This window comes from Megalobrama amblycephala, linkage group LG19 (assembly GCF_018812025.1).
Source record: "Megalobrama amblycephala isolate DHTTF-2021 linkage group LG19, ASM1881202v1, whole genome shotgun sequence".
Taxonomy (NCBI): Eukaryota; Metazoa; Chordata; class Actinopteri; order Cypriniformes; family Xenocyprididae; genus Megalobrama; species Megalobrama amblycephala.
In genome coordinates, this window is record NC_063062.1 from 25,198,763 (window position 1) to 25,223,704 (window position 24,942).

Sequence of the window (24,942 nt, forward strand, 5' to 3'; positions counted from 1 at the left end):
AAAAGAAAAAAAAGTGGCATATAATTATATTGTAATTATTTAACCTTGTGGCTGTTAAACTGGATTATTCGTCTTGGCTTTTAGCAAAATTGCTTTTTGCGAAAGGTCTGTAATGAGCCTCCAATTGCCTCGAAAACATCTATATTTCATTTGGTGCTTCACCTTGCTTTTACTTCACACATTTATAAATGAAAAATCAGCATTTGAGAGCAGCTTGAACAGAAATAGCTTTTATTTATGTTTTTTGTGCACCAGTCCGACCAAACGAAAGGGCATTAGCTGATTTCACAGATGTCATATTTTTATTGTAAGTAGCACCCATAAGAAAGAGAAATCACAAGTGATTTTTTTTTTCACTGCAATGTACAAAAAAAAAAATAACTTTTACTTCTCAGATTTTTAGATATTTAGTCTCAGGCGATCCAACCACAAAATACAGTGTAAATGGAGTTCACAACATTTTGTCACCCCATTTTTCTGATGCTTTCTTATTTTATTTAATAATATTTTATTTTGCCTTTCATCAACATGCAGTGGTGAATTAAGTAATGTTTGCAGATACACAATCAGAAAATATTTCTTTAAAATCTCATCACAGTGATCCACGTTATATAGAGGTTTACTCAGCTCACCCAAAGATCCTTAACTTCCCCGGGTTGGCGGTCACGCCGGCGATACCACCTCGGTTTTTTTTTTTACCAGTGTGAATAGAGACTCAAAATACTCCATCACTGTTGCACATACAATTAAGAGTTATACACCATTTTAATCTTTCATTTTTTAAACACTTGCAGTCTGATTCATAAACACAACTTCATTCTTTATAAATCTCTCAAACAGTGTGTAATGTTAGCTTTAGCCACAGAGCATACTATTAAACTCATTCAGAATCAAATGTAAACATCCAAATAAATGCCATACTTACGCGATTAGACATGCTGCATGACGAACACTTTGTAAAGATCCATTTTGAGGGTTATATTAGCTGTGTGAACTTTGTTTATGCTGTTTAAGTTAAGGGCAAGCTCGGGGGGCGGGAGCACGAGAATTTAAAGGGGCCGCAGCCTGAATCGGCGCTTATTTGATGATGCCCCAAAATAGGCAGTTAAAAAAATTAATAAAAAAAAAATCTATGGAGTATTTTGAGCTGAAACTTCACAGACACATTCAGTGGACACCTTAGACTTATATTACATCTTTTACATCTTCAAAACACGTTCTACGGCACCTTTTTCTAGTTATGTGTGTGGGTACCCTGCCGCCTGTTTGGATTTTAACCTGTCTGGGTTATTCTATTAAACTGTGAGTTAGAACTTAATTCGTCTTCATCTTAATCAGCCTGTCTACACACCATGTTACACATTCTTAAGCACTACTGATGATGAAAATGGAAGTAGCAAGTGCTTGCATTATGATAAAAGTTTGTAAAGTATATAACATTCCCTCATATGACAATGACGTGACTGGAATAAAGCAAATAGACTACAAAACCTGAACCTATCCTCTTAATAGTGCTGATGGCTAGCGTGTTGTCTAACTATGAAAACAACTCCTCAGCAATAGCTACAGCAAAACAAAAAAAGACTGAAATTCCCTGGAATTTTGGCTGCTGTCACTAACAAGATCATAAATAAAATAGGCGATCATGAGGTTTCTAATAAACATCACGTTGAGTGGAATTGTTTAGTCTTCACTGTTTTAGTTTTTTCTGCGCTCTTTTCCGCTGTCATGGAGCAGTCTGGCAACATGACAAAGAAAGCTGATGCTGATTGGTCCTTGCGTGTGCATTCAAAGTGCTGCTTGGCTCACAGATAGAACATTATAGAACCAAGTTAGAGTTGACTTTGTAGATAGAACCAAACAAAAAAAAAAAAAAAGTCCCAAAATGTACTTTAACTTTAAAACTTTAAAAAAAGAAACATCACATAATGTAAATAAGTTGTCAAAGAATGAGAATATGTGAATAACTCAATTTTGACAAAAATGTCAGATAGAACCTTACAATTCCAAGGGGACAAACTATATAACTATATATAATTATAAAGTTTACTCTATTCTTCTCCTAGTTCACTGTTTTGTTTTGTAAATCTGACAGTTCTTTGCATTGCAGTGCAAACTATCATGGCGACGCCCACTGCCCATTATAGATCAACTATTATGATCGTTGTAAAGGTGTTTAAATGTCAAAATACTTTTCAGTATCAGAATAAAATATATTTTACAATATAGTTAAAAAGCATTAAAATAATATATTCTAAAATTCTAAATAATAAAAAAAATAAATAAATAAAACTGACACATCAGTCATATGGCTGCGGTGTGCCATGGAAATAATAATGTGATATATTCTAAAATGATGGTTGCCTTAAACTCACACCAGGGACTCAGCTACAATATTTCAACTTGCATGTGAAAGGGTCAAATCATAAACAAGCAAAATGTTGACTGTTTACCCAGTGGCTTTGCAAGTTCACTTGTCTTTCCTTTTGGACCAAGTTTTTAATCATGAGATCTCAGCTGCAGGGGAGATCTGGAGGGCATGAAAAAACAGTTTGACACACCACAGAAAGTTTCTTGCTGTCTTTAAATTTTTCAATGTCAAGCTAGTTTTTCACTCTTTTGCTTTTACTTGTGAGACTGTTTGGAGTAAATAGGAGAAAGAGAAAGTTTTGATTTCATAGAGCATTTCTGCTCCCAGCATCCCCTCTAGAATTTACTCACAGCAAAGAGTCAAGTTCAGCAACCTTCACCATGGATCTCTACTCATTACCCACACTCCACCTCTTCTGCCCTGCTCCCCACCTCTTTGTATCCTGACTGCCTGAAGCTCGCCCTCTCCATCGCTCATGCTGGTTTGATGCTTCCATGTCTTTTTTTTTATTTTTTTTTATATATAGCACTTTTTTCATGTCCAATACACTCCTCCTGTCTTTTCTCCTGCTGCATTTTTTATTTTCCAACCACTAAAACACACTTTTTTGTTCTCAAGCCTCTCCATTACAGACAGTGAACCATATAAAGTTATGAGACTCACAACTTATTTTTAGAATAGTATTCCATATGAAAAACAAGTGAATCATAGAACAGTCATAATCTCTTCATGTTCAGTCAACTTCCTGCCTACATACCTGTACCCTGTTATTAGCGTCCACTGATGATCCGCACTGTCTAATTTTGTATGGACTGACTAAGAGTGTCCACACAGTCTAAGACTGGATTACAAAACCCATTCGATTGACTCAGAATTAATAAAAGAAACACAAAAATTGTGTTTCTTTAATGGATTTAACCAACATAGGGGGGAAAAAAAATGCCTAAAATGGTTTCTAAGGATATAGGACAAGATATTAGAAAGACATTCACCCTCGGTTTCACAGACTAGGCTTAAGCCTATTCCCAGACTAAAATGCATGTTTGAGCTGTTTTTGAGCTGTTAAAACCAGGCCTAACATTAACAAACCACATCTTGTTTATGATGTATATGTCACAATCTAAGATAAAAAAAACAAGTGGGCCAGAACGTCTCGGTTACAAAGGTAACCCTCGTTCCCTGAAGGAGGGAACGGAGACGTACGTCGGACAGACCGACGAATAGGAATCTCGCTAGAGAGGCCAATCTACTTCGAGTGTAACTAAAACGAGCCAATGCACATTGGCATGCAATCATATGCATCAGCTGCTCGCCTCGCAGCGCGGGTATATAATGAGCAGCAGGTGCGTTGCATCTTCAGGTTTTCGCTGAGGAGCCGAACCGGATAGGCAGCAGCATCAGCGGGGTACAGCGACTGTGGCGACGGGACGTACGTCTCCGTTCCCTCCTTCAGGGAACGAGGGTTACCTTTGTAACCGAGACGTTCCCATTCAGTCGGTCACGTTCGACGTACGTCGGACAGACCGACGAATAGGAATCCCTACCAAAGCGCCACAGGAGCTGCCCCCTTCCAGCGCTCTGTTGTAAGCCACCTGAACCCCCTTGCCTGAGGATGGTGGGACAGGGCTAACACAGAGAGAGTCGATCACTGCTGTTCCCCAAAACCCATTCAGTGAGACTATTGGATAACGCTGGGAAAGCGTACCCTTTCGCTGGGAAAGGAACGCTGCGGAAGCCACATCCTTCCCCGAAGGAGTTATGTGGAGAAGTACATATGGACTAACCCTGTAGGGCTGTGCTACATATGGAAGAGCTGGGGTGACTCCAACCCGATGAAGGGTAGGTTCTCCCAGAGGGAAAGACACGGGCTTCGTTTAGGAGCAACCGTGGAACCAACCATATGGGATCCCCGTAGGGTCACACATATGGAACCCAGCCTAAACCCGATTCTCAAGGATACAACGGAGTATAGGCCTGGCGCCAGACGCTCCGCAACGTCGGCTGCCGAAGGGATATCGGAGGACTCGACAGGGTCTGCCTTGTAGGGACTCTCTGGAGAAAAGAAGCGCATGTAGCGCAGCAAGCCGACACTAAGCCGGGGCCTCTCCGTGCCTCTGACCTGTGGCGAGAACAGGGGAGGAGACCGGCTCGACACGAAGGCTATAGTATCTAGCGAACGTGTAGGTGTCGCCCAGCCCGCAGCTCTACAAATGTCTGTCAGTGAGGCGCCATGAGCCAGCACCCAGGAGGATGCGACACCTCTCGTGGAGTGAGCATGCAACCTGAGTAGGCAGGGCACGCCCTGAGCTTGGTAAGCCAGGGCGATGGCATCCACTATCCAGTGGGCCATCCTCTGCTTGGAGACAGCCTTTCCCTTCTGCTGGCCTCCATAACAGACAAAGAGCTGGTCTGAGGTCCTGAGGCTTTGTGTTCTGTCTATGTACTGTCGCAAAGCGCGAACTGGACAGAGCAAAGCCAGGGCTGGGTCTGCCTCCTCCGAGGGCAGCGCTTGCAGGCTCACCACCTGGCCCCTGAAGGGAGTGGTAGGAACCTTGGGCACATAGCCAGGCCGGGGTCTTAGTACCACGTGGCTATCACCCGGCCCGAACTCCAGGCACGATACGTCGACCGAAAATGACTGCAGGTCCCCTACCCTCTTGATGGAGGCCAATGCAACCAGCAGCAAAGTCTTCATAGACAGAATCTTTAAGTCTGCCGATTGCAAAGGCTCAAAGGGAGCAATCTGAAGTGCTCTTAGCACCAGAGTGAGGTCCCAAGAGGGTATGGAGGGGGACGAGGAGGATTTAACCGTCTCGCCCCCCTAAGGAACCTGACGACCAGGTCGTGCTGACCAACAGATTTGCCATCTATGTGGTCGTGGTAAGCGGAGATAGCAGCAGTATGGACTTTGAGGGTGGAGGGGGACAGCCTACGCTCCAACCCTTGCTGCAAGAAGGAAAGCACGACTCCGATCGAGCATCCTCGGGGGTCTTCTCGGCGAGAAGAGCACCACTCGACGAACAGGTTCCACTTCGAGGCGTAAGCACGTCTCGTAGACAGTGCAAGTGCCGAAGTGATGGTGTTAAGTACCTCAGGGGGTAAGTCACCTAGAACCTCCGCGTCCCGTCCAGGACCAGACATGGAGTTTCCAGAGGTCTGGATGCGGGTGCCAAAGAGTGCCCCGTCTCTGAGAAGAAGGCCTTCCTCAGAGGAATGGGCCAGGGAGGGCTGTCGCAAGGAGTGAAAGTTCTGGGAACCAGGTCTGGTCGGGCCAATAGGGCGCAACTAAGAGGACCTGCTCCTCGTCCTCCCTGACTTTGCACAGGGTCTGTGCAAGTAGGCTCACTGGGGGAAACGCATATTTGCGAAGGCCCCGGGGCCAGCTGAGTGCCAGTGCGTCTGTCCCGAGTGTTCCCTCGGACAGGGGGTAAAACAACTGGCAGTGGGAGGTTTCCGGTGAGGCAAACAGGTCTACCTGAGCCTCTCCAAACTCTCTCCAGATCAGCTGGACCACCTGGGGGTGGAGTCGCCACTCTCCTGGCAGCTCAGCTCGTGATAGCTCGTCGGCCACATGGCTGAGCAAACCAGGGACAAGAATGGCATGAAGCGACCTCAGACGCTTCTGACTCCAGAGGAGGAGATGGCGGGCGAGTTGCGACATGCGACGGGAGCGTAGACCACCTTGATGGTTGATGTACGCAACGGTCGCAGTGTTGTCCGTACGGACCAGTACATGCTTGCCCCGTAGCGGCCCTTTGAGGCGGCTCAGAGCAAGACGTACTGCTAGCAACTCGAGGCAATTGATGTGCCAATGCAGATGGGGTCCCGTCCAAACCCCTGACACTGCATGCCCGTTGTACGTGGCACCCCAGCCGGTGGCAGGAGCATCTGTGAATACCACAGCATGCCAGGACACTTGTTCTAGGGGCACTCCTGCCCGGAGAAACAAAGGGTCCGACCACGGACTGAAGGCTTGGCGGCACTCCTGAGTGATTAGCACCCGGAACGTGCCGCGTTGCCACGCCCATCTCGGGACTCGGCCGTGAAGCCAGTGTTGAAGCAGTCTCATATGAAGCAGACCAAGCGGGGTTACTGCCGCCGCGGCCGCCATATGCCCCAGGAGCCTCTGAAAGAATTTCAGTGGGACCGCTGTCCTGCCATTGAACGTATTCAGGCAGTTCAACACCGACTGAGCACGTTCCTCTGTGAGGCGTGCTATCTGTTCGACCGAATCCAGCTCCATACCGAGAAAAGAGATCCTCTGCACAGGGGAGAGTTTGCTCTTTTCCCAGTTGACCTGAAGACCCAACTGGCTGAGGTGTCTGAGCACCAAATCCTTGTGTTCGCACAACTAACCCCGGGACTGTGCTAGAATGAGCCAGTTGTCGAGGTAGTTGAGAATGCGAACACCCTGTTCTCTCATGGGAACAAGGGCTCCCCCTACGACTTTCGTAAAGACGCGGGGAGACAGGGCCAGCCCGAAGGGTAGGACTCTGTACTGATATGCTCGACCTTCAAACGCAAAGCGCAGGAATGGCCTGTGTCGCGGAAGAAACGAGACATGGAAGTACGCGTCCTTCAGGTCGATCGCTGCAAACCAATCTCGGGGACGGATGCACTCAAAAATGCGCTTCTGCGTCAGCATTTTGAACGGTAGCTTGTACAGGCTCCGATTCAAAACTCGCAGGTCCAAGATCGGTCGTAACCCACCGCTCTTTTTGGGTACAATGAAGTAGGGACTGTAGAACCCTAACCTCATATCGGCTGGAGGGGCCGGCTCTATCGCGTCCTCCGCCAGTAGGACTGCGATCTCCGCACGCAAGACAGGGGCAACGACATCTTTCACTGTAGTGAAGAGGACGTCCCTGAACTTGGGGGGATGCCGGGCGAACTGAATCGCATAGCCTAGCCTGATAGTCCGAATGAGCCAGCGAGACGGACTGGGGAGCGCTAACCAGGCTCGCAGAGACCGTACAAGCGGGACCAAAGGGACCACCGGCGTACCCGCAGCGGGGCAGCGAGGTGGAACACAGGGACGCGGCTCGGGGGGCTCTCTTTGTGAGGCGGCCCGAAGCAGCATCACAGTGTGCTAGGCAACACTTACCTGGTTCCACGGATGGACAGAGGGAGCAGTCGAGGCTTTGGCTGCCCGCTGCTCGCTGCTGTCTGCTGGCGACAGAAGAGGGGGATGAGAGTGGTGAGGTTTTTCTCCTCCCACTGCTCTCCAAACCCTCTTCAGACCTGGAAATGGAGGAACTGCTCTTTTAATTTTGGGTACCACTGCCTCTTGGGTCAGTGGCGGAACAGAAACAAACCCAATAAAAGGATTTACCACCCGGCCCTCCTCCAGGGGTGGAAGAGCAGCCCCACCCATCTCTGGGTCGCCCGTCTCAGGGGTAACTCTCACCAACCACTTAAACAGCTGCAGAGACGGGAGGCGTCATCTCCCCGCAATGGACACAGCAGAGCCTGCTGGGCCAGAGTTTCTTGCAGGGGACGACACCCTTGGCGACGAGCAGACCGAGGGGCGGCCCAAGAGGAACTCAACGGTTTGTCATGGGAAGCTCCCCGATCCGCTACTAACTGAGGAGAACCGCTGGGCTCAGTCCTCGACAGTGTCACCGAAAAGGCCACCTCGTAAGATGGGAGCATTGAGAAAGCATTTAGCTTGACAACCTCTCGCACCTCACAAGGTAAGCCAGGGGGCACTTCTGGACCACTGAGGTGGACATCGTCTGGCTGAGGGCCTGCGCCGTGACTTTGATCACGGTTAGTCAACAAGCGCAGCTCAACCCCAGCACAGAACTACCCTCATGCAAAAAGAGTGCCTTGGCCTCACATGCAGGGTGGGTGTGGTCTGTGTACAGCCACCCCAACCAAGAGAGTAGTGAGAGAGGAAAAACTTATGCAGATTTTGGCACTTTTGGCATTCCATATTTATGGCACCAACATACCCCCATACTGCCAAGTTTTCCATGCACATCTGGAAGACCCAGGAAAGCATGGCTGTAAACTCCGAATCTGAGTCAGCATAAGCACACACCATTACAGTGGGCAGCGTCACCCTCATTTCCAGAGCATAACAGCACTCTCTCCGATGCTGCAATCGACGTCTGTCCCTCAGCTGGAGCTCTGAATGAAATGCTAGGTTCCCCTATGAGACGGACCAGCAATCCAATCCAGAAACTGCACAGCTTGCAATGCGCTAGAGAGGGAAGGGGCCCTAGGGGGTTGGATCCCCGAAGGAACCCCTCAACCTCATGTCACCCAAGCCATATCAGCAAAGTAGACCTCTTCTGGTGCACCAGAGAGGGCGCTACAATGGAGATTATGCAAGGGAACCGCGCATCTAGAGCGCCGAGCGAGCGCTGGGTTGCCGTGACAACCCGCGCTGCAGCCCGGCAGCTCGACGGCACACGACACGCAGAGGAGCGAGAGGTTTGCTCTCGCTGATCTCCACGGTCTTCCCAGAGTGTCGGGCAGACCCGCGGCTGTGCTTTTACACACAAGCGGCAGCTGGCCAACAACAGAGGGGACTCAAGCTTCCCGGAGAAAGAAGAGTCACGACCGGCGTGTCGACGTGATCATGTTCTCATATGAAAACATGAAACACCCACGAACATCATTTCAACACGCGCCCAGACATGTGAAACAGTGATCGTGGCCGTCAGTGAGGACAGGAACGACCGCATCCAGAAACACAAGTAGGATGTCATCTTTAAAAAGACGCGAATCTACTTGTGTAAGCTCTTTCAGGGACTTTACTCTTTTAAAAGTGCTGAAGCACGCAGGGGAACGGCCGCCGCAACACAGACAGGGATTGTGTGCAGCCTGTCGTGTGCTCTCTCTCTCTCTTTGAAGGCGCTCACTCTTACCAGCCGTAAAAACGGCTTTTCAGCGCTCAAAAGCGCACCGTACCGGCCGTGAGAACAGCCTTCCGACGCTGTCAAAACAGCTATTTGCTCAAAAAAGGCAAACGAAACAAAAACAGAAAAAGAGAGGACTTCAACCCCGCTGCTGTGCTGTTCGCCTGCACTCGGAAAAAAAAGAGAAGTTCAACCAAAAAGCTTGACTCGTCTTCTAGCAGACACTCGCTTGCAGAGAACAGGAACAAACACCGTTCGGCTCCGAAGCGAAAAGCTGAAGATGCAACGCACCTGCTGCTCATTATATACCCGCGCTGCGAGGCGAGCAGCTGATGCATATGATTGCATGCCAATGTGCATTGGCTCTTTTTAGTTACACTCGAAGTAGATTGGCCTCTCTAGCGAGATTCCTATTCGTCGGTCTGTCCGACGTACGTCGAACGTGACCGACTGAATGGGAACTAACTGTAATGGAGTCCCACCACATTTATTTATTTATTTATTTATTTATTTATTTACAGTCAGTGGCACTCATCTACAGTGGAAATGTGGCCCAATGACCATGATAAAAGATCAGCACAAGTCAGAGATGTAGCCTGGTGGGTAGTAAAAATGAAATCCAATATGGCAAGAATAAGAAAGAAAAAGCACTAGGACACCTGAAACCCTGGTGTAGAGCTCAAGATCAGGTTGTAAACCTCATGAATGTGTGTGGTGAGGACCAGCCTGCCACATCACAAACATCTTAAAGTTTAACTCCTAACAAGAGAGCCTTAGGCAGCCATACACATAGAGTGGGCTCGAACTGACATTGGGGAAGGTTGTCCAGCCGACTCATATGCAAGAGAGATAGCCACAACTATCCACTTGCTCATTCTCTGCTTTGACGCTGTGGACCCCTTCCTGGGTGACCTAAACCAGACAAAAAGTTGCTCTGACTTACTCCACAGGGCAGCTCTCTGGACGTAAGCATCTAAAGCTCGAACTGGACAAAGCAGATTATTTCTTTTTTGGCCAGAGTCCTGAAAAGGGTGGGGGACAGAAGGATTGTAACACAATAGTTCTAGCCACATTAGTGGGGACCTTGGGAACATAACCCGGTGTCAGATGAAGAAATGCTTTCACCATGTACGAAGGTTCGCACGAAGGGGTAACCGACAGGGCTTGCAGATCTCTTATTCTGTTAAGAGACATGATAGCCAGGAGGAACAACATTTTAAGAGTCAAAAACTTGACTGGAACCTCTTTAATAAGCTCAAAGGGAGCCAGGGACAGGCCTTGGAGCACCAAGGCCAGATCAAAAGCTGGTACCCTAGTGCATACTGCAGGCCTCAGCCTCAATGTGCCATTGAGGAAACAGGTTACCAACAGGTCTCTCCCTAAAGACATTCCACCCAAAGGAATGTAGTAAGCAGATATGGCCACCACATAGACCTTTAACCTGTTAGCATTCCACTGTACCACCCGTAGCACAAATACCATTCAAAATAGACTAGACAGTGAGACGTCTCTCGAAACGCAAACAGATCCACTTGTGTCTGGCTTAACACCCTCACCCTCCATATCTGCTCCACCACCTCATGGTGGAGCCTTCATTCCCCAGGCCTCAGCCTCTGCCTCGACAGGATGTCTGCTCCCTGATTTTGGCACACAGGGATGAACGCTGCCCTGAGTGAGCTTTCCCAAAGCAGCTTTCCCTGGGACCACATGAGGATTTGGTGCACCAGTTTGCAGAGAGGATGTGAGTGCAAACCCTTCCTTTGGATGGTGATTTATGTAGGTGACCACTGATGTGTTGTCTGAGTGGATGAGCACATGGTGGCCCCCTGAGATCTCGGAGGAAATTCTTGAGAGCAAGAAAGACAGCCATCGTTTGCCTTGAGTTGAGCAACCATCTAGAATCACTCGCCAACCTGTGAGGGAAGCATCTGTCATTAACATTTTGAGATAACAAGGAGCTCCCAACAAGGGACCTTCGATTAGGAACCAGGGTTTCTTCCACATAACCAAGGCACGTAAGAATTGCTGTGCGACCTTGAACATGCGAAAAGGATTGCCCCTCTGGGAAAACCCCCTGGTCCTGAGCCACCACTGTAGAGGTCTCATGTACAACAGGCCAAAAGGTATCATGTTAGATGCTGCTGCCATCAAACCCAACAGTCTCTGAAACTGTTTCACAGTGGTCTAAAATAAATATTTAAGTATTTAAATAGTAACCAGACCTAAAAAAAACAGTTCAACCTGTGACCACAGGGTGGCGACCTAACACCATGGAAAACGTGAAGGTCTTTCACCCTTATTAAAGCAGAACTAAGTAACTTTTTTTACCTTCATAAATAGTTTTCTAAGTCCTTACGATGGTTGATTGACTTGTAGTGGTGTGTTTGAGGCGAGCACTAACCCCCTCTGGCACGTCTACGCCAGAATACAGCACTTGCAAGTTGAGCTGCATCGACCCGACACAATCTCGCCTCATGTTCACATTCATGCGAGAGTGACAAAATGCTTTATGGTAATTCAAAAACAATGTATATATTATGACTTTATAAGACAATTTCGAAAATTACCCACCTCCATCGAGTGTACTGTATTTGCAAATTACCCACCTCCTCTTTCTTGTACTGTATTTGCAAAACTACAGCGTTGGTGAGCGTTGTAGTCGTTGTAGTCCAGAGCTGCGCTTGGAGTGTTTACGACAGTGTGATTCACTGAAGGAACCTGTAGGGGGAGCTTCGCAAATCTTACTGAGTTCCGCTTTAAGCCTAAAAAGGTGTTTTTTTTTTTTGTTGTTTTTTTTTTTAGGAATTGGGTTCTACCATACCGCCTCAACCTCAATATGCAGGTCAGGAAGGAATGGGAAGCTCACTTGAGCTGTAGGATTATGGCCAGAGAGAAACCGATCATCATTCTTTGTTAATGTGCGAAGGCCTCTATCCTAACGCGCTGCCATGGCAACTGTAGTCTGCAAGTTCCATAATCTCTAACAGCTCAGCATACGCGGGACAGGGTGGCTGAGAGGATTCCGTGAACTCACCCTCTCTATCCTCCTCAGCCCCTCAGCATGAGCGGTCACGCCCTCTCAAACTGTCTGACGAGCTCCATCTGCGAGCCCCGTGATCTGAGTCTCCTCCCTGTCTCAGTGCGAGCGGGGCCGAACCACTAAGCCCAGATGCTGAACTCACTTCCCTGGAGAAGAGACCCAGATGAGAACGGAGCGTTCTTAAAGGAACATGCTCAGTTTGCATAGGCAGCTTTCTTGTACTGTATTTGCAAAACTACAGCGCTGGTGAGCGTTGTAGTCGTTGTAGTCCAGAGCTGCGCTTGGAGTGTTTACGACAGTGTGATTCACTGAAGGAACCTGTAGGGGGAGCTTCGCAAATCTTACTGAGTTCCGCTTTAAGCCTAAAAAGGTGTTTTTTTTTTTTTTTGTTTTTTTTTTAGGAATTGGGTTCTCCCATACCGCCTCAACCTCAATATGCAGGTCAGGAAGGAATGGGAAGCTCACTTGAGCTGTAGGATTATGGCCAGAGAGAAACCGATCATCATTCTTTGTTAATGTGTGAAGGCCTCTATCCTAACGCGCTGCCATGGCAACTGTAGTCTGCAAGTTCCATAATCTCTAACAGCTCAGCATACGCGGGACAGGGTGGCTGAGAGGATTCCGTGAACTCACCCTCTCTATCCTCCTCAGCCCCTCAGCATGAGGGGTCACGCCCTCTCAAACTGTCTGACGAGCTCCATCTGCGAGCCCCGTGATCTGAGTCTCCTCCCTGTCTCAGTGCGAGCGGGGCCAAACCACTAAGCCCAGATGCTGAACTCACTTCCCTGGAGAAGAGACCCAGATGAGAACGGAGCGTTCTTAAAGGAACATGCTCAGTTTGCATAGGCAGCTCCCTCGAGAACTTACCATGTGTGCTCTTCCCCAGACAGAGAACCCACAGCTTGTGTGTGTAATCTAGTGTCAGATAGTGAGGACACGGATCCACACACTTAATAATCCTCACCTACTTCTTTGCTGTGGTATACGAAAACGGTTTGATGAATCAACTTGAAATCAACTTTTTGTCAGCATGGCCTGAAGATGATAAGATTCGATTTTAGTGAAAATCGCAGCAACGGTCTATGAGGAGTTCGAAAAAGTAGGTTTTTAAGGAAAAACAAAATGGCGGACAGGAAGTTCAGCTGGCTATGTAAAATTTGGTATCTATGTTACTAGGAATCCATTAAGACCAGTCTCATTACAATAGGACCATACTGAGTTTTGTAATGATACACCAATGCATTCATAAAACGTAACCTTTTTTATTATAATACTGTATTGTAGTTAATGGCAATTTCATGTTTTGTTCAATTATAGCACCACCAAGAGGCTCAATCCCACCAATTGTTTTATGTGTCCTCAGAGTTAGCCCATACATGTGTGTGTCAAATTTGGTGAAAATATCTCATTTCGTTTTGGAGTTATAGACATTTATATGCATAAGATCATAAAAAATGACCCATGGACGACTTTGTTTAGATTTTTTTGCCACTTCCTATCAAAATTTTGACATTTGGGAATTAGCATGTAGGTAACCAGCTAAGGTTCTGTTTTCTGTGTTAAACACGATGCATTAAGAGTTGAGGGGTGAAAACTTTTGAATTTGAATATCAAGGTAAATTGTACTTATTTTTTCTTCCGGGAAACATGCAAGTATTTTCTGTTGCTTCCAGAGGGCAGTACTAAATGAAAAGCAACGCTATTTCAATAAAATAAGAAAAATTTGGACATCTTCATCCTGTTCAAAAGTTTTCACCCCCCAACTCTTAATGCATCATGTTTCCTTCTGGATCATCAGTGAATGTTTGAACCTTTTTTAACAGTTCTGTTTGAGTCCCTCAATTGTCCTCAGTGTGAAAAGATGGATCTCAAAATAATACAGTCACTGCTGGAAAGGGTTCAAATATGCAAAAGATGCTTGAAAACTGAAGAATCTACAAGACCTGGAGGATTTTTCTGAAGAACAGAGCTCAGTTTAACTGTTCATTGTTTAATTCATGAACAACCATCTCAAAACAAAAAAACAGTCATAGATCCTCCAGGTAACCACACACAGTTTTAAGAATCAAGGGATCACATACTTTTGAATGGGGTCATTTTAATAAATTCAGCTTCTTTTTTTTTTTTTTTTTGTCTTGTGGACTATATATAAACATCTTTTATGTAAAATATCTTACTCAGGACAGTACTAAACAAAAAATAACATTAATTTTGTATGATCTCTCTTATTTTGTTAAAATTTTCCACATTTTCACAGATTCTGCAAGTGGTTCACATACTTTTTCTTACAACTGTATATATAGCACACATATATTTTAATTGATTATATTATTTCATTTTTTTATTTTTTATTATTACATCTAGTGTCAAGTGACCAACAATTTGGAAATTTTGAGAGGAGTAGTTTGTCCTATGACCACAATCACCATAGAATCCTAGAGTCCCCTTAATTTAGCACTTGGTTATGAGGTGAGGATAGTTGTGCAACTTACTTCAGCAGTACACAGCCACTGCCTGACGGTGGTGCTGTCCAGAACACCTGTATCCTGGTCCTTCTGCGAGGGGTGCTTTCTGTCACTGCTGGAGGGCAGTTTGTCATAAACTGTGTGTCTTCCTCGTCAATTATCTGCAGAGTGCACAAACCCACACTCATCATTACAAATGTGTCCGATTTAAATATGGTTGCATACCTGTTACTTATCTTCTATGTCTATTCATGTAATACATAAAAAAAATAATAATAATAATAATTTTCCTTGAAAATTTGTAAAATACTATGGAAGATTCGATTAGATTTTTCAGATTTTTTTTTTATTAGATCAGTGACAATACCCACAATTCCTCCACCCAATAACCCAAACAGCAATAACAGAGGTGATGTATTTGATATGACATGGAGAGCCAAACATGGAAGTCAGTGTACTTCATTTACAGCAAAACCTCTTGCCCTACATTAAAGCTTCAGAGCAACATTTTTTTTCTAAATCTTTTTTTTTTTTCTCTCTCTCTCTTTTTTTTTTCTCATTTCTACAAACCCGATTCCAAAAAAGTTGGGACACTGTACAAATTGTGAATAAAAACAGAATGCAATGATGTGGAAGTTTCAAATTTCAATATTTTATTCAGAATAAAACATAGATGACATATCAAATGTTTAAACTGAGGAAATGTATCATTTTAAGGGAAAAATAAGTTGATTTTAAATTTCATGGCATCAACACATCTCAAAAAAGTTGGGACAAGGCCATGTTTACCACTGTGTGGCATCCCCTCTTCTTTTTATAACAGTCTGCAAATGTCTGGGGACTGAGGAGACAAGTTGCTCAAGTTTAGGAACAGGAATGTTGTCCCATTCTTTTCTAATACAGGCTTCTAGTTGCTGAACTGTCTTAGGTCTTCTTTGTCGCATCTTCCTCTTTATGATTCGCCAAATTTTTTCTATGGGTGAAAGATCTGGACTGCAGGCTGGCCATTTCAGTACCTGGATCCTTCTTCTACGCAGCCATGATGTTGTAATTGATGCAGTATGTGGTCTGGCATTGTCATGTTGGAAAATGCAAGGTCTTCCCTAAAAGAGACGACATCTGGATGGGAGCATATGTTGTTCTAGAGCGCTGATAACAACTTGGGTTGTCCTTGTCCTCTTTAGTCCGGATGACATGGCGTCCCAGTTTTCCAAAAAGAACTTCAAATTTTGATTTGTCTGACCACAGAACAGTTTTCCACATTGCCACAGTCCATTTTAAATGAGCCTTGGCCCAGAGAAAATGCCTGTGCTTCTGGATCATGTTTAGATTTGGCTTCTTTTTTGACCTATAGAGTTTTAGCCGGCAGCGGCGAATGGCACGGTGGATTGTGTTCACCGACAATGTTTTCTGGAAGTATTCCTGAGCCCATGTTATGATTTCCATTACAGTAGCATTCCTGTATGTGATGCAGTGCCGTCTAAGGGCCCGAAGATCATGGGCATCCAGTATGGTTTTCCGGCCTTGACCCTTACGCACAGAGATTGTTCCAGATTCTCTGAATCTTTGGATGATATTATGCACTGTAGATGATGATAACTTCGAACTCTGCAATTTTTCTCTGAGAAACTCTTTTCTGATATTGCTCCACTGTTTTTTACTGCAGCATTGGGGGAATTGGTGATCCTCTGCCCATCTTGACTTCTGAGAGACACTGCCACTCTGAGAGGCTCTTTTTATACCCAATGTGACAATGAGATGTGTTTAATTATGTATTTATATCGTTACCGGTTCTGTGATATACAGTCCTTACATGATTCACATAAATTATTTCCACACTCGGACAATAAAACCATTTATATTTAAAAGGTTTAGTTACCTTGGTCAGTCGTCATGTTTTGGGTAAGATGGCATGAACGGGGGAATGAGGACGCTGTGGTGGATGTTCGGTGATAGGTGCACATATCAGCGAACATCACAGCACGCTTCATTTATCAGTTCAGTTTTCATTAAATAAGGACATAACACATTTGTTTTGTTACTATACCGTTTATTTCTAAGATTGAAGAGTAAAGATGATTGCCGTTTCGTCTGCTCTGGCTTAGACGCTTCCACTTACTTCCTGGTTGGATCGGGGATTTCCCAAAGGGAGGGGCGCTTTCAAGGTTGCGCATTTAAAGGGCTGGAACGAACCAATTGTTTTTTTTTTCAGGTGTTTTCTTTTGACAAATGAGCTGAATAAGAAAACATGTCTAACTTAGGGCTGGGCGATGTATCGAATGCTTTTGTCACGCGCATTTCTTCAGTAAAGCCGGTTCCCTGATTACCGCTAAATTGCCATCACCTGCTTTCAAATGGAGCGGCATTTAATAGACAGAGCCGTAGATCACTGATAAGCCACGCAATATCGCGTTCAATATCGGCGGCGATACATATCGATATTGAACGCGATATTGCGTGGCTTATCAGTGATCTACAGCTCTGTCTATTAAATGCCGCTCCATTTGAAAGCAGGTGATGGCGATTTAGCGGTAATCAGGGAACCGGCTTTACTGAAGAAATGCGCGTGACAAAAGCATTCGATACATCGCCCAGCCCTAGTCTAACTGTTATGTTTATTAATTGTATTTTCTATATCTGTTTATTTTCTGTTGCAATGGCTGTCCAGCTCTTCTTTAAACATGAGATTATTGTTATTTTTTTTATTATTACTTGTTTGTTTTTTTTCTTTATGTTGTCTGGCTAAAAAGGTGGTATAGTCCACTTACTATTCTATCGGGAATTTAAGATATTTAAGCCAGACCTTCTCAGCCTTTGGGAAAGGAGGGGGTCAGTGAGTTAAACTGCAGGTTATGTTTATGCTGTTTAAGCAAATTTACTTTGTTCTTGGTAAGTTAGAGCAAGTGTACGCTGTGTAAAGCGTTTGTAATTTTTTTGTTTGTTTGTTTGTTTGTTTGGTTTTTTGGCTCATTTATTGTTCTTTTTTTTTTCATTTATGCGTTACTCACTTATTTGTAAATTTCACCCCAGCTGATTACTGCTTGGATAAATAAAAAGTGCTCTTTGGATTATCCCGGTGTTCACCTATGCCTTCCTATCATCTCTCTTGGTCCCTAACGGCATACTCTATGACACCCAATCATGTTGCCAATTAACCTAATAAGTTGCAAATTGGTCCTCCAGCTGTTCCTTATATGTACATTTAACTTTTCCGGCCTCTTATTGCTGCCTGTCCCAACTTTTTTGGAATGTGTAGCTCTCATGAAATCCGAAATGAGCCAATATTTGGCATGACATTTCAAAATGTCTCACTTTCAACATATATGTTATCTATATTCTATTGTGAATAAAATATTAGTAGTTTATGAGATTTGTAAATTATTGCATTCCTTTTTTATTCACAATTTGTACAGTGTCCCAACTTTTTTGGAATCGGGTTTGTAAAAAATGTCAAATTTTGAGCAACAAACGTAAGTATTGTTTTCGTTCCTGAATGAATCAGCATTTTTGAAAAAAAATCGGTTGAGTAAATTATTCAATGAGTAATTAATGAATACACTTGTTTCTTTCCTGAATGAATCATTGGTTTTTGGAACAATTGTGTGAATGAATGATTCAATGACTCTCTCATAAAGACATTTTACTTGCTGTTAAATTGCTGCCACCTGCTGATGTAACAGTGTAACCTGCAGAAAGAGTCACTGAAAATTCCCCACCACTAATGCAGACTGCCAGATTGTCTGTAAACACAGACAAGCATAGAAAAGAAAGGAAGCTTATTTTTTAGTTTAAAAAAAAAATAAAAATGGTAATTGCGACTTTTTATCTCACAATTCTGACTTTTATCGCAATTGCAAGTTTATATCTCACAATTCTGACTTTTTTTCTCAGAATTGCGAGATAAAAATTCAGAATTGTGAGTTATAAAGTCAAAATTGCATGTTATAAAGTCAGAATTGCGTGATATAAAGTCACAATGCGAGTTATAGTCAAAATCGCATGATATAAAGTCAGAATTGCATGATATAAAGTCACAATGCGAGTTATAGTCAGAATTGTGAGATATAAACAATTCAGAGAAAAAAGTCATAATTGTGAGATATAAACTCGCAATTCTGAGAAAAAGTCTTTAAAAAGACTATAAGACGAAATTAAAATTTTATATCATGCAATTGTGACTTTATATATCGCAATTCTGATAGAAAAGTCAGAATTGTGAGGTATAAAGTCAGAATTGTGTGATAAAAACTCGCAATTCTGAGAAAAAAAAAGTCAGAATTGTGAGATGCAAACTCACAATTGCAAGGAAAGAAGTCAGAATTGATAAAAAGTTGAAATTACCTCTTTTTTTATTTTTATTTTTTATTTAGTGGAACATATTTAGTAAAACTTATTTAGTGAAAATAAATTTTATGCTTATGGAAACAAGCTTCCATAGAAAAGTCCCTCAACTAAATTTACCATGTCAAAAAGCCAAATCATCTAAGACTTAAACCTACTGACCTTAACATAACATAATTTAAAATGTCCATAACAGTATGAGCATGCATGTAAAAAAAAAAAAAAAAAAAAAAAAACCTGTGCTGGGTAGTAACTGATTATGGCCCAATCCCAATTCTACCCCTTACCCCTTCCCTTTCCCCTACCCCTTCGTTTTGCACGTTCACGTGAAGGGGTAGGGGTGTCTCGATTCTCTTTTGGCTGGAGTGGTAAGGGGAAGGGCCAGATAGCCCTTCAAATGAAACAAAACCCGCCGGCTCGGCACGGAATGAAACTTGGCCCGATGGAAGAGCGGCTCCACCAGTCTTGTACATTCTGTATTATTCTGTATCGTCTTGAGAAACTGAAGGCTCATACGTTTGCGAACTGAAACCGAGCGGCATTTTCTTAAGTCCAAAATACAGTGCAAAAGTAATCTGTTAAATGTGCTCGCGCCTAATTTCTGTTTAGTTCTTTGCACTTCATTGCTGTTCATACCGGTTAAATGTTACAGGACACTAATAAAATAAACTATGATGACATGTGTAATGGTGTAGTAGTGGTGTCCCATTTCTTAGGGGAATATTTTCACCCCTACACCTTGCCACTCTGTTTGAAGGGGCAAGGGGAAGGGTGAAGGGGTAGGCAAAGGGGTATAAAAGAGAATTGGGATTGGGCCTATATGTATTCTGGATTACAATGATTACTTAATATTTACAAAATGGCAGTAAATTATTCAGAATTCATTGACTCTCCCTAATCTTGCTGTCTAATAATAGACTGTGTCGAGAAACATGCAAACACTATATGAATGTTATAATGCAGCTAGAGCGGGAATCAAGACTTTGTCTGGACAGCTTTCTTGCACAGAGACTACACACTGTTTTAAGATGAAGAGGCACTCTTTGGTTTTTAACTGCAGTAACTAATGTGCGCACGCACAGAATCAAACACTGCTACATTTTATATATTTCCCATTATGAAATATTGCCGTGTTCACATATGCCTAAATGAACGGAGCCAAGTTAGAAAACGCACCAGCTTCCGAAATAAACGCTCTGGTGTGAAAACACCCTTAAATATACTGTATTACTTTTTTTTTACTAGGATAACTAATAACTATTAGCTTTTCGTCAGCTTACAAACCTTTTGATGTTCCTTCCCAAACCTGAACAGTACTACTAACTTACAAAGATTGAGTACACTGCTATTAAAGTCTGTTAAATCATTGATGCAACTTAAAATAATTACATTTTCAGTTTCATTTACAATTACAGTTTAGTTTTATTTTTGTGCAGCTCAACATTTTTGAGTAAACCCTTATACTTAAAATATTATTTTTAAGTTTACTGAGTGACATAAAGCTTAAATATATGTCACGTTGTTGCTCTAACCGACATTATCAGAAGAATCCATTCAACATTAAACTGAGTTGTAGCAGATTTCAAGTTCCCAGCATGCTTTCCATCACACTGTGTAAGGAGAGTAAATGTTGAAATTGAGTGTTATTGTGTGTGTTTGTGCACAAGATTAATACAGGGGAATATTTGTTATTATTTAATGTTCTGTTATTTTGGTATTTAAAGGTGTTTCTGTGATGTTGAAGTTTTGTAGGGTTACCATTGTAGTGAAGAGTACTGCCTGTGGTTAGGATGAGAATGGGCTGCAAAACTTTCAGGCTATATAATGCATGTTGATTAACAGTTCATGCGAGTGATAGTCTCTTTGGTTAGCTACATTAGTGCATGCTGGTGTGCTGTTACTAACTAACACTAAACCATAAACTTTAGGTGTTAGTTTGTTCAATATTTCAATTTAATTGTAACTAGTGAGTTTGTGTAATGCAAAGTTATTTTTTTTTATTCTACCAAAATGATCTTCGAGTTGTTTTACAACCACGTCATCAAAATAATTGAAAAATGAGAGACATTATGAATGGTAAACAATATTTTTAAGTACAGTGGATTTAAACATTAAATAAAATTCAAATTATTATTTTGTTCTTCAGTTTGACTTAATTATTATTTATAATTATTGTTTACTTAAAAAATTGAGTTGCTTAACTTAAATTTTTTTGAGGTAATCAATGTTTACAAAAATTATTTATTATAAAAAGATTATTCTGAACTTAGCCGGTTTTACAGTATAATGTAATGTTTAATGTCTTTCTTGTATTATTTTATCATATGGTACAATATTATGCTATTTAAATTAATGTTATAAACAAGTTAGGACAAAAGTAATCTAAAAGTAATCAAAAAGTAGTATTATTATTTTTTTTTTTCCTCGATGTTGCTTTGACATCAGACAATTTCATCCCAGTGTGACTAGGACCATAGGAACGCACTAATAAGATATAAAGTTTTGTTCACGCCATATGTTCTCTGCAAATATTCATACACATTGTGAAAAGAACCAGAGGGTTGTCAAAAATCTTAACATTAGCTGTGGGAAATATAAACATTTTTGTGTACGTATGTGCTTTTGTCTCTATGACTCCTCACAACCATCCTGTAATATATTCACCTGTGAAAAGCATTTGGGTGACCTTTGACCTCCACTGCCCTGACCTGCACTATTTGGGTGACTGATGGCAAGCAAACTGTTGCAGCTGAGGCAATGAAATGTACTGTCAAACAAACCCTTCCAGCCAAATAAACCTTACCGGTCAAATGATTTTAGAGCAACAGAGCATGATGCCATTAATTTTATGTGACACTGAATTTTGGGTGAAACTGAAGTTGTGACCAACATTATTTCAACATTTTGACATTTCTGAGTGAAATAGAATACTGAATAAGAAAAAAATAGAGGGCAGGGTCTGATTTTATTACACCATTTCTGTTTGTTTGAGTTTTATTTTTTATTATTTATTTATTCTCATGCGCTTGTAGCAGACTAGCAGTTAGAGTGGAGTGGTTAAAAGATTTTTCGGCCTAAGCCATCAGAGAATCAAAGCCATTCCAGAGAACAGGGCTGCTCGATTATGGCATTATTTGATTATATCATGATTATTTTGGTCAATATTGAAATCACGATTATTTAACAGGATTATTGGTGGGTGATATGATCAAAGTGTTATTTCATGATATGAGTAATTTTAAATGTCAGTGAAATTTCACAATTATCAGTACTTCAGCAAAAACTAATCCTAGGTTAATTAATGTAAGTAAAAAGTCCTCAGCTACAGCTACAGAAGACAATAAACAGTCAAAAAATTAAATAAGAACAAAGAAACTATTTATAAACATAGCAGACAAAAAATACAACAGAACAAAAATACAAATGAAATAAACAGCACTTTAGGTTTTTCAGATAGACGTACTAACAGTGGTATACAGATAAGTAATACCCATCAGAAATTGAATAAAGTAATCAAATATAAAATAACTGCTGTATACATTAATACAGTCATTAATGTTGGCTGTTATCACTTTAAGAGGTGCACGGACCCAATATAGGCCTACTGTTATACTGCCTTCATAAGGTCTTGGAATTATGGTAAATTAGTTTCCTAGGTAAAAATTGCACATGAACACCCTTTCATTTCGCAACATGAATGTGATGAGCTCGTAATCACGACTTCAGAAGTGATAATTATCAAATTTCCGATAGCATGTGAAGGCAGCAATACACACGCGCACTTTCTCAGTGTACACTTAAGTTATAACCAACTGCATTTACGAGGATACTTACCAAAACGGCATTTTGATTTATTGGTGTTGGCTATTTGACTGTTTAGGAGCGTATCTGAAGCACTTTGCTTATGTCTCGGAGCACGCGCACAGGTGGCCGGCCGCCTAGGGAACAGCGTCCGTTTTGTGGCTTAATGCGCTTTTTAATAGCACGGTTTATGTTTAATATCAAGCACATCCCGAAGTTTAGCAACAGTAGACTGCATTTTACATCCCTCTCTTATTCGGATGATTTGGATGTTAAGTTTGGGTAGGGAGGAATGAAAGTGCACCACTGTGAAGGAAAGGAAGGTGTGCTGAACAGAATGCAGAAGCGGTACAGTAACCATTTTACCTCAATTATCTTGTTTTCATAATCGTTGGAAGTCGAAAATACGATTAATTGCACAGCCCGACTAGAGAAAAATCTAATTATCACATTTTGATAAAAGGTTACAAAGACAAGCATTTTTTTTTTCCCTGTTTGGATTAACATGCATAGATTTTTTTCAAGAAAATGTAATAATTATAATATGGCCGCGTGGTGAACCTATAAACCTAACTCATATTTAAACAACTATCACTTTGTGTTACACATATCCTTACAAGTACAATTTTGGCTGTATTGTTTGTGTCCCCTTCAAAAACTATAGATCTAAAAAAAACTAGAGATCTATATAGACTAGAGATCTAAAAACTAGAGATCTATATAGAATCTATATAGTTTGTACTATAACATCCCAACTCACTCAAAAAGTGAGTCTAAGGTCCAGTAGTTTGAAAAATGTAGGGTCAAAACTAGGGTTGGGTATCATTTGAATTTTAGTGATTCCAATTCAAATTCCGATTCTGTTTATCGATTCCTAGTTTTGAGTCCAATATGGTAAAAACAAAATTCAATCTAACATTTAGATATCAAACATATTTATTCTGTCTTTTTGCAAAACATTCTGTTGGAGCAGAATACCATGAACAAAAGTCAGTAGCCTAAAGAACAACTATCCTAACTAATATAATTTCAAACATTATTAAACACAAGTACATGTATACAGTCTGTAATGCAATAATAACAAATAAGCAAATTGGCAATAGCACAAATAAATACAACTGAACAAAGTTCAGAACTTGAAATCAAAAAAAAAATAATAATAATAATAACACTGAATAGTTTTATTTTATAAATAAAATATAGGTTAATTAAAGTTACACAAGTTATTCAGTTAAGATTAGTGAGTGATTTTCTTTTTCTTTTGATTTGTTTCTTTCTTAACTGTTTATGTTCATGTAAGACATAACCGACTGTTTATGAAGATGACATAATTTTTTCTGTTCAAGCACAAGAAGACACGAAAGGGAATTAAATTCAGTATTCATGCACTATGTGAGAAGCGCCTTTTTGTGCGCACACTCTGGATGTGCCCAGCACATAAAACAGTGTGCACGTGCCGAATTGAGTTCTCTTTCATGTCTTCTTGTGCTTGGATGGTTTAAAACCACAATAAAATGGGCACACAAGAATTGATAAGCAGATTTCGAAATTTTAATTTCATAACAAGTATCCGATTCCTGAGCTTAAGTATCTGATTTCAGAATTGGAATCGAATTTTCAATTCCCAACCCTAGTTAAAAGCCAGCTGGCCCACATTTTCCTGGCACTTTTGGTCATGTATCACTAAATCATTAGAGAAAAACCTGAGCACATTCATATCAACAACTTATTTATGTAATCCCATCACAATCAAAGACGTCTGTGTTTTTTCCTCACAGAACCTTGGTAAAAATTACTAAGGAACATTTTTTTTTTTTTTTTTTCAGCTAGCTCAGGCATCCTCTTATAAATCTATTACCATCCAGATATATTGTATTTCTTGCAATGCTTCTCTTTTATTTTGACCTTATACACCGGCATTGTGGATTTAGAGCTTTGTTCCAGCTTTCTGGCTAAGATAACAGTTAGTGGTTCAAGTGCTGCTGGTATCCCAGATGATGTAAAAAGTAAATTACATCAATAAAGAGAGTCTGATTCCGGAAACTGCAAAGTCAAAAT

The 24,942-nt window shown here is 42.0% G+C and overlaps 1 protein-coding gene across 1 annotated transcript in view; it reads right to left on the reverse strand.

Annotated features, from left to right (window-relative positions):
• Window positions 1-24,942, reverse strand: part of spon1a (spondin 1a) — a 232,422-nt gene that overhangs the window by 194,430 nt on the left and 13,050 nt on the right. The window contains exon 3 of the mRNA XM_048169100.1: window positions 14,770-14,903. Coding sequence (XP_048025057.1) covers window positions 14,770-14,903 — 134 coding nt within the window. The remainder of the gene's footprint in view (window positions 1-14,769; window positions 14,904-24,942) is intronic.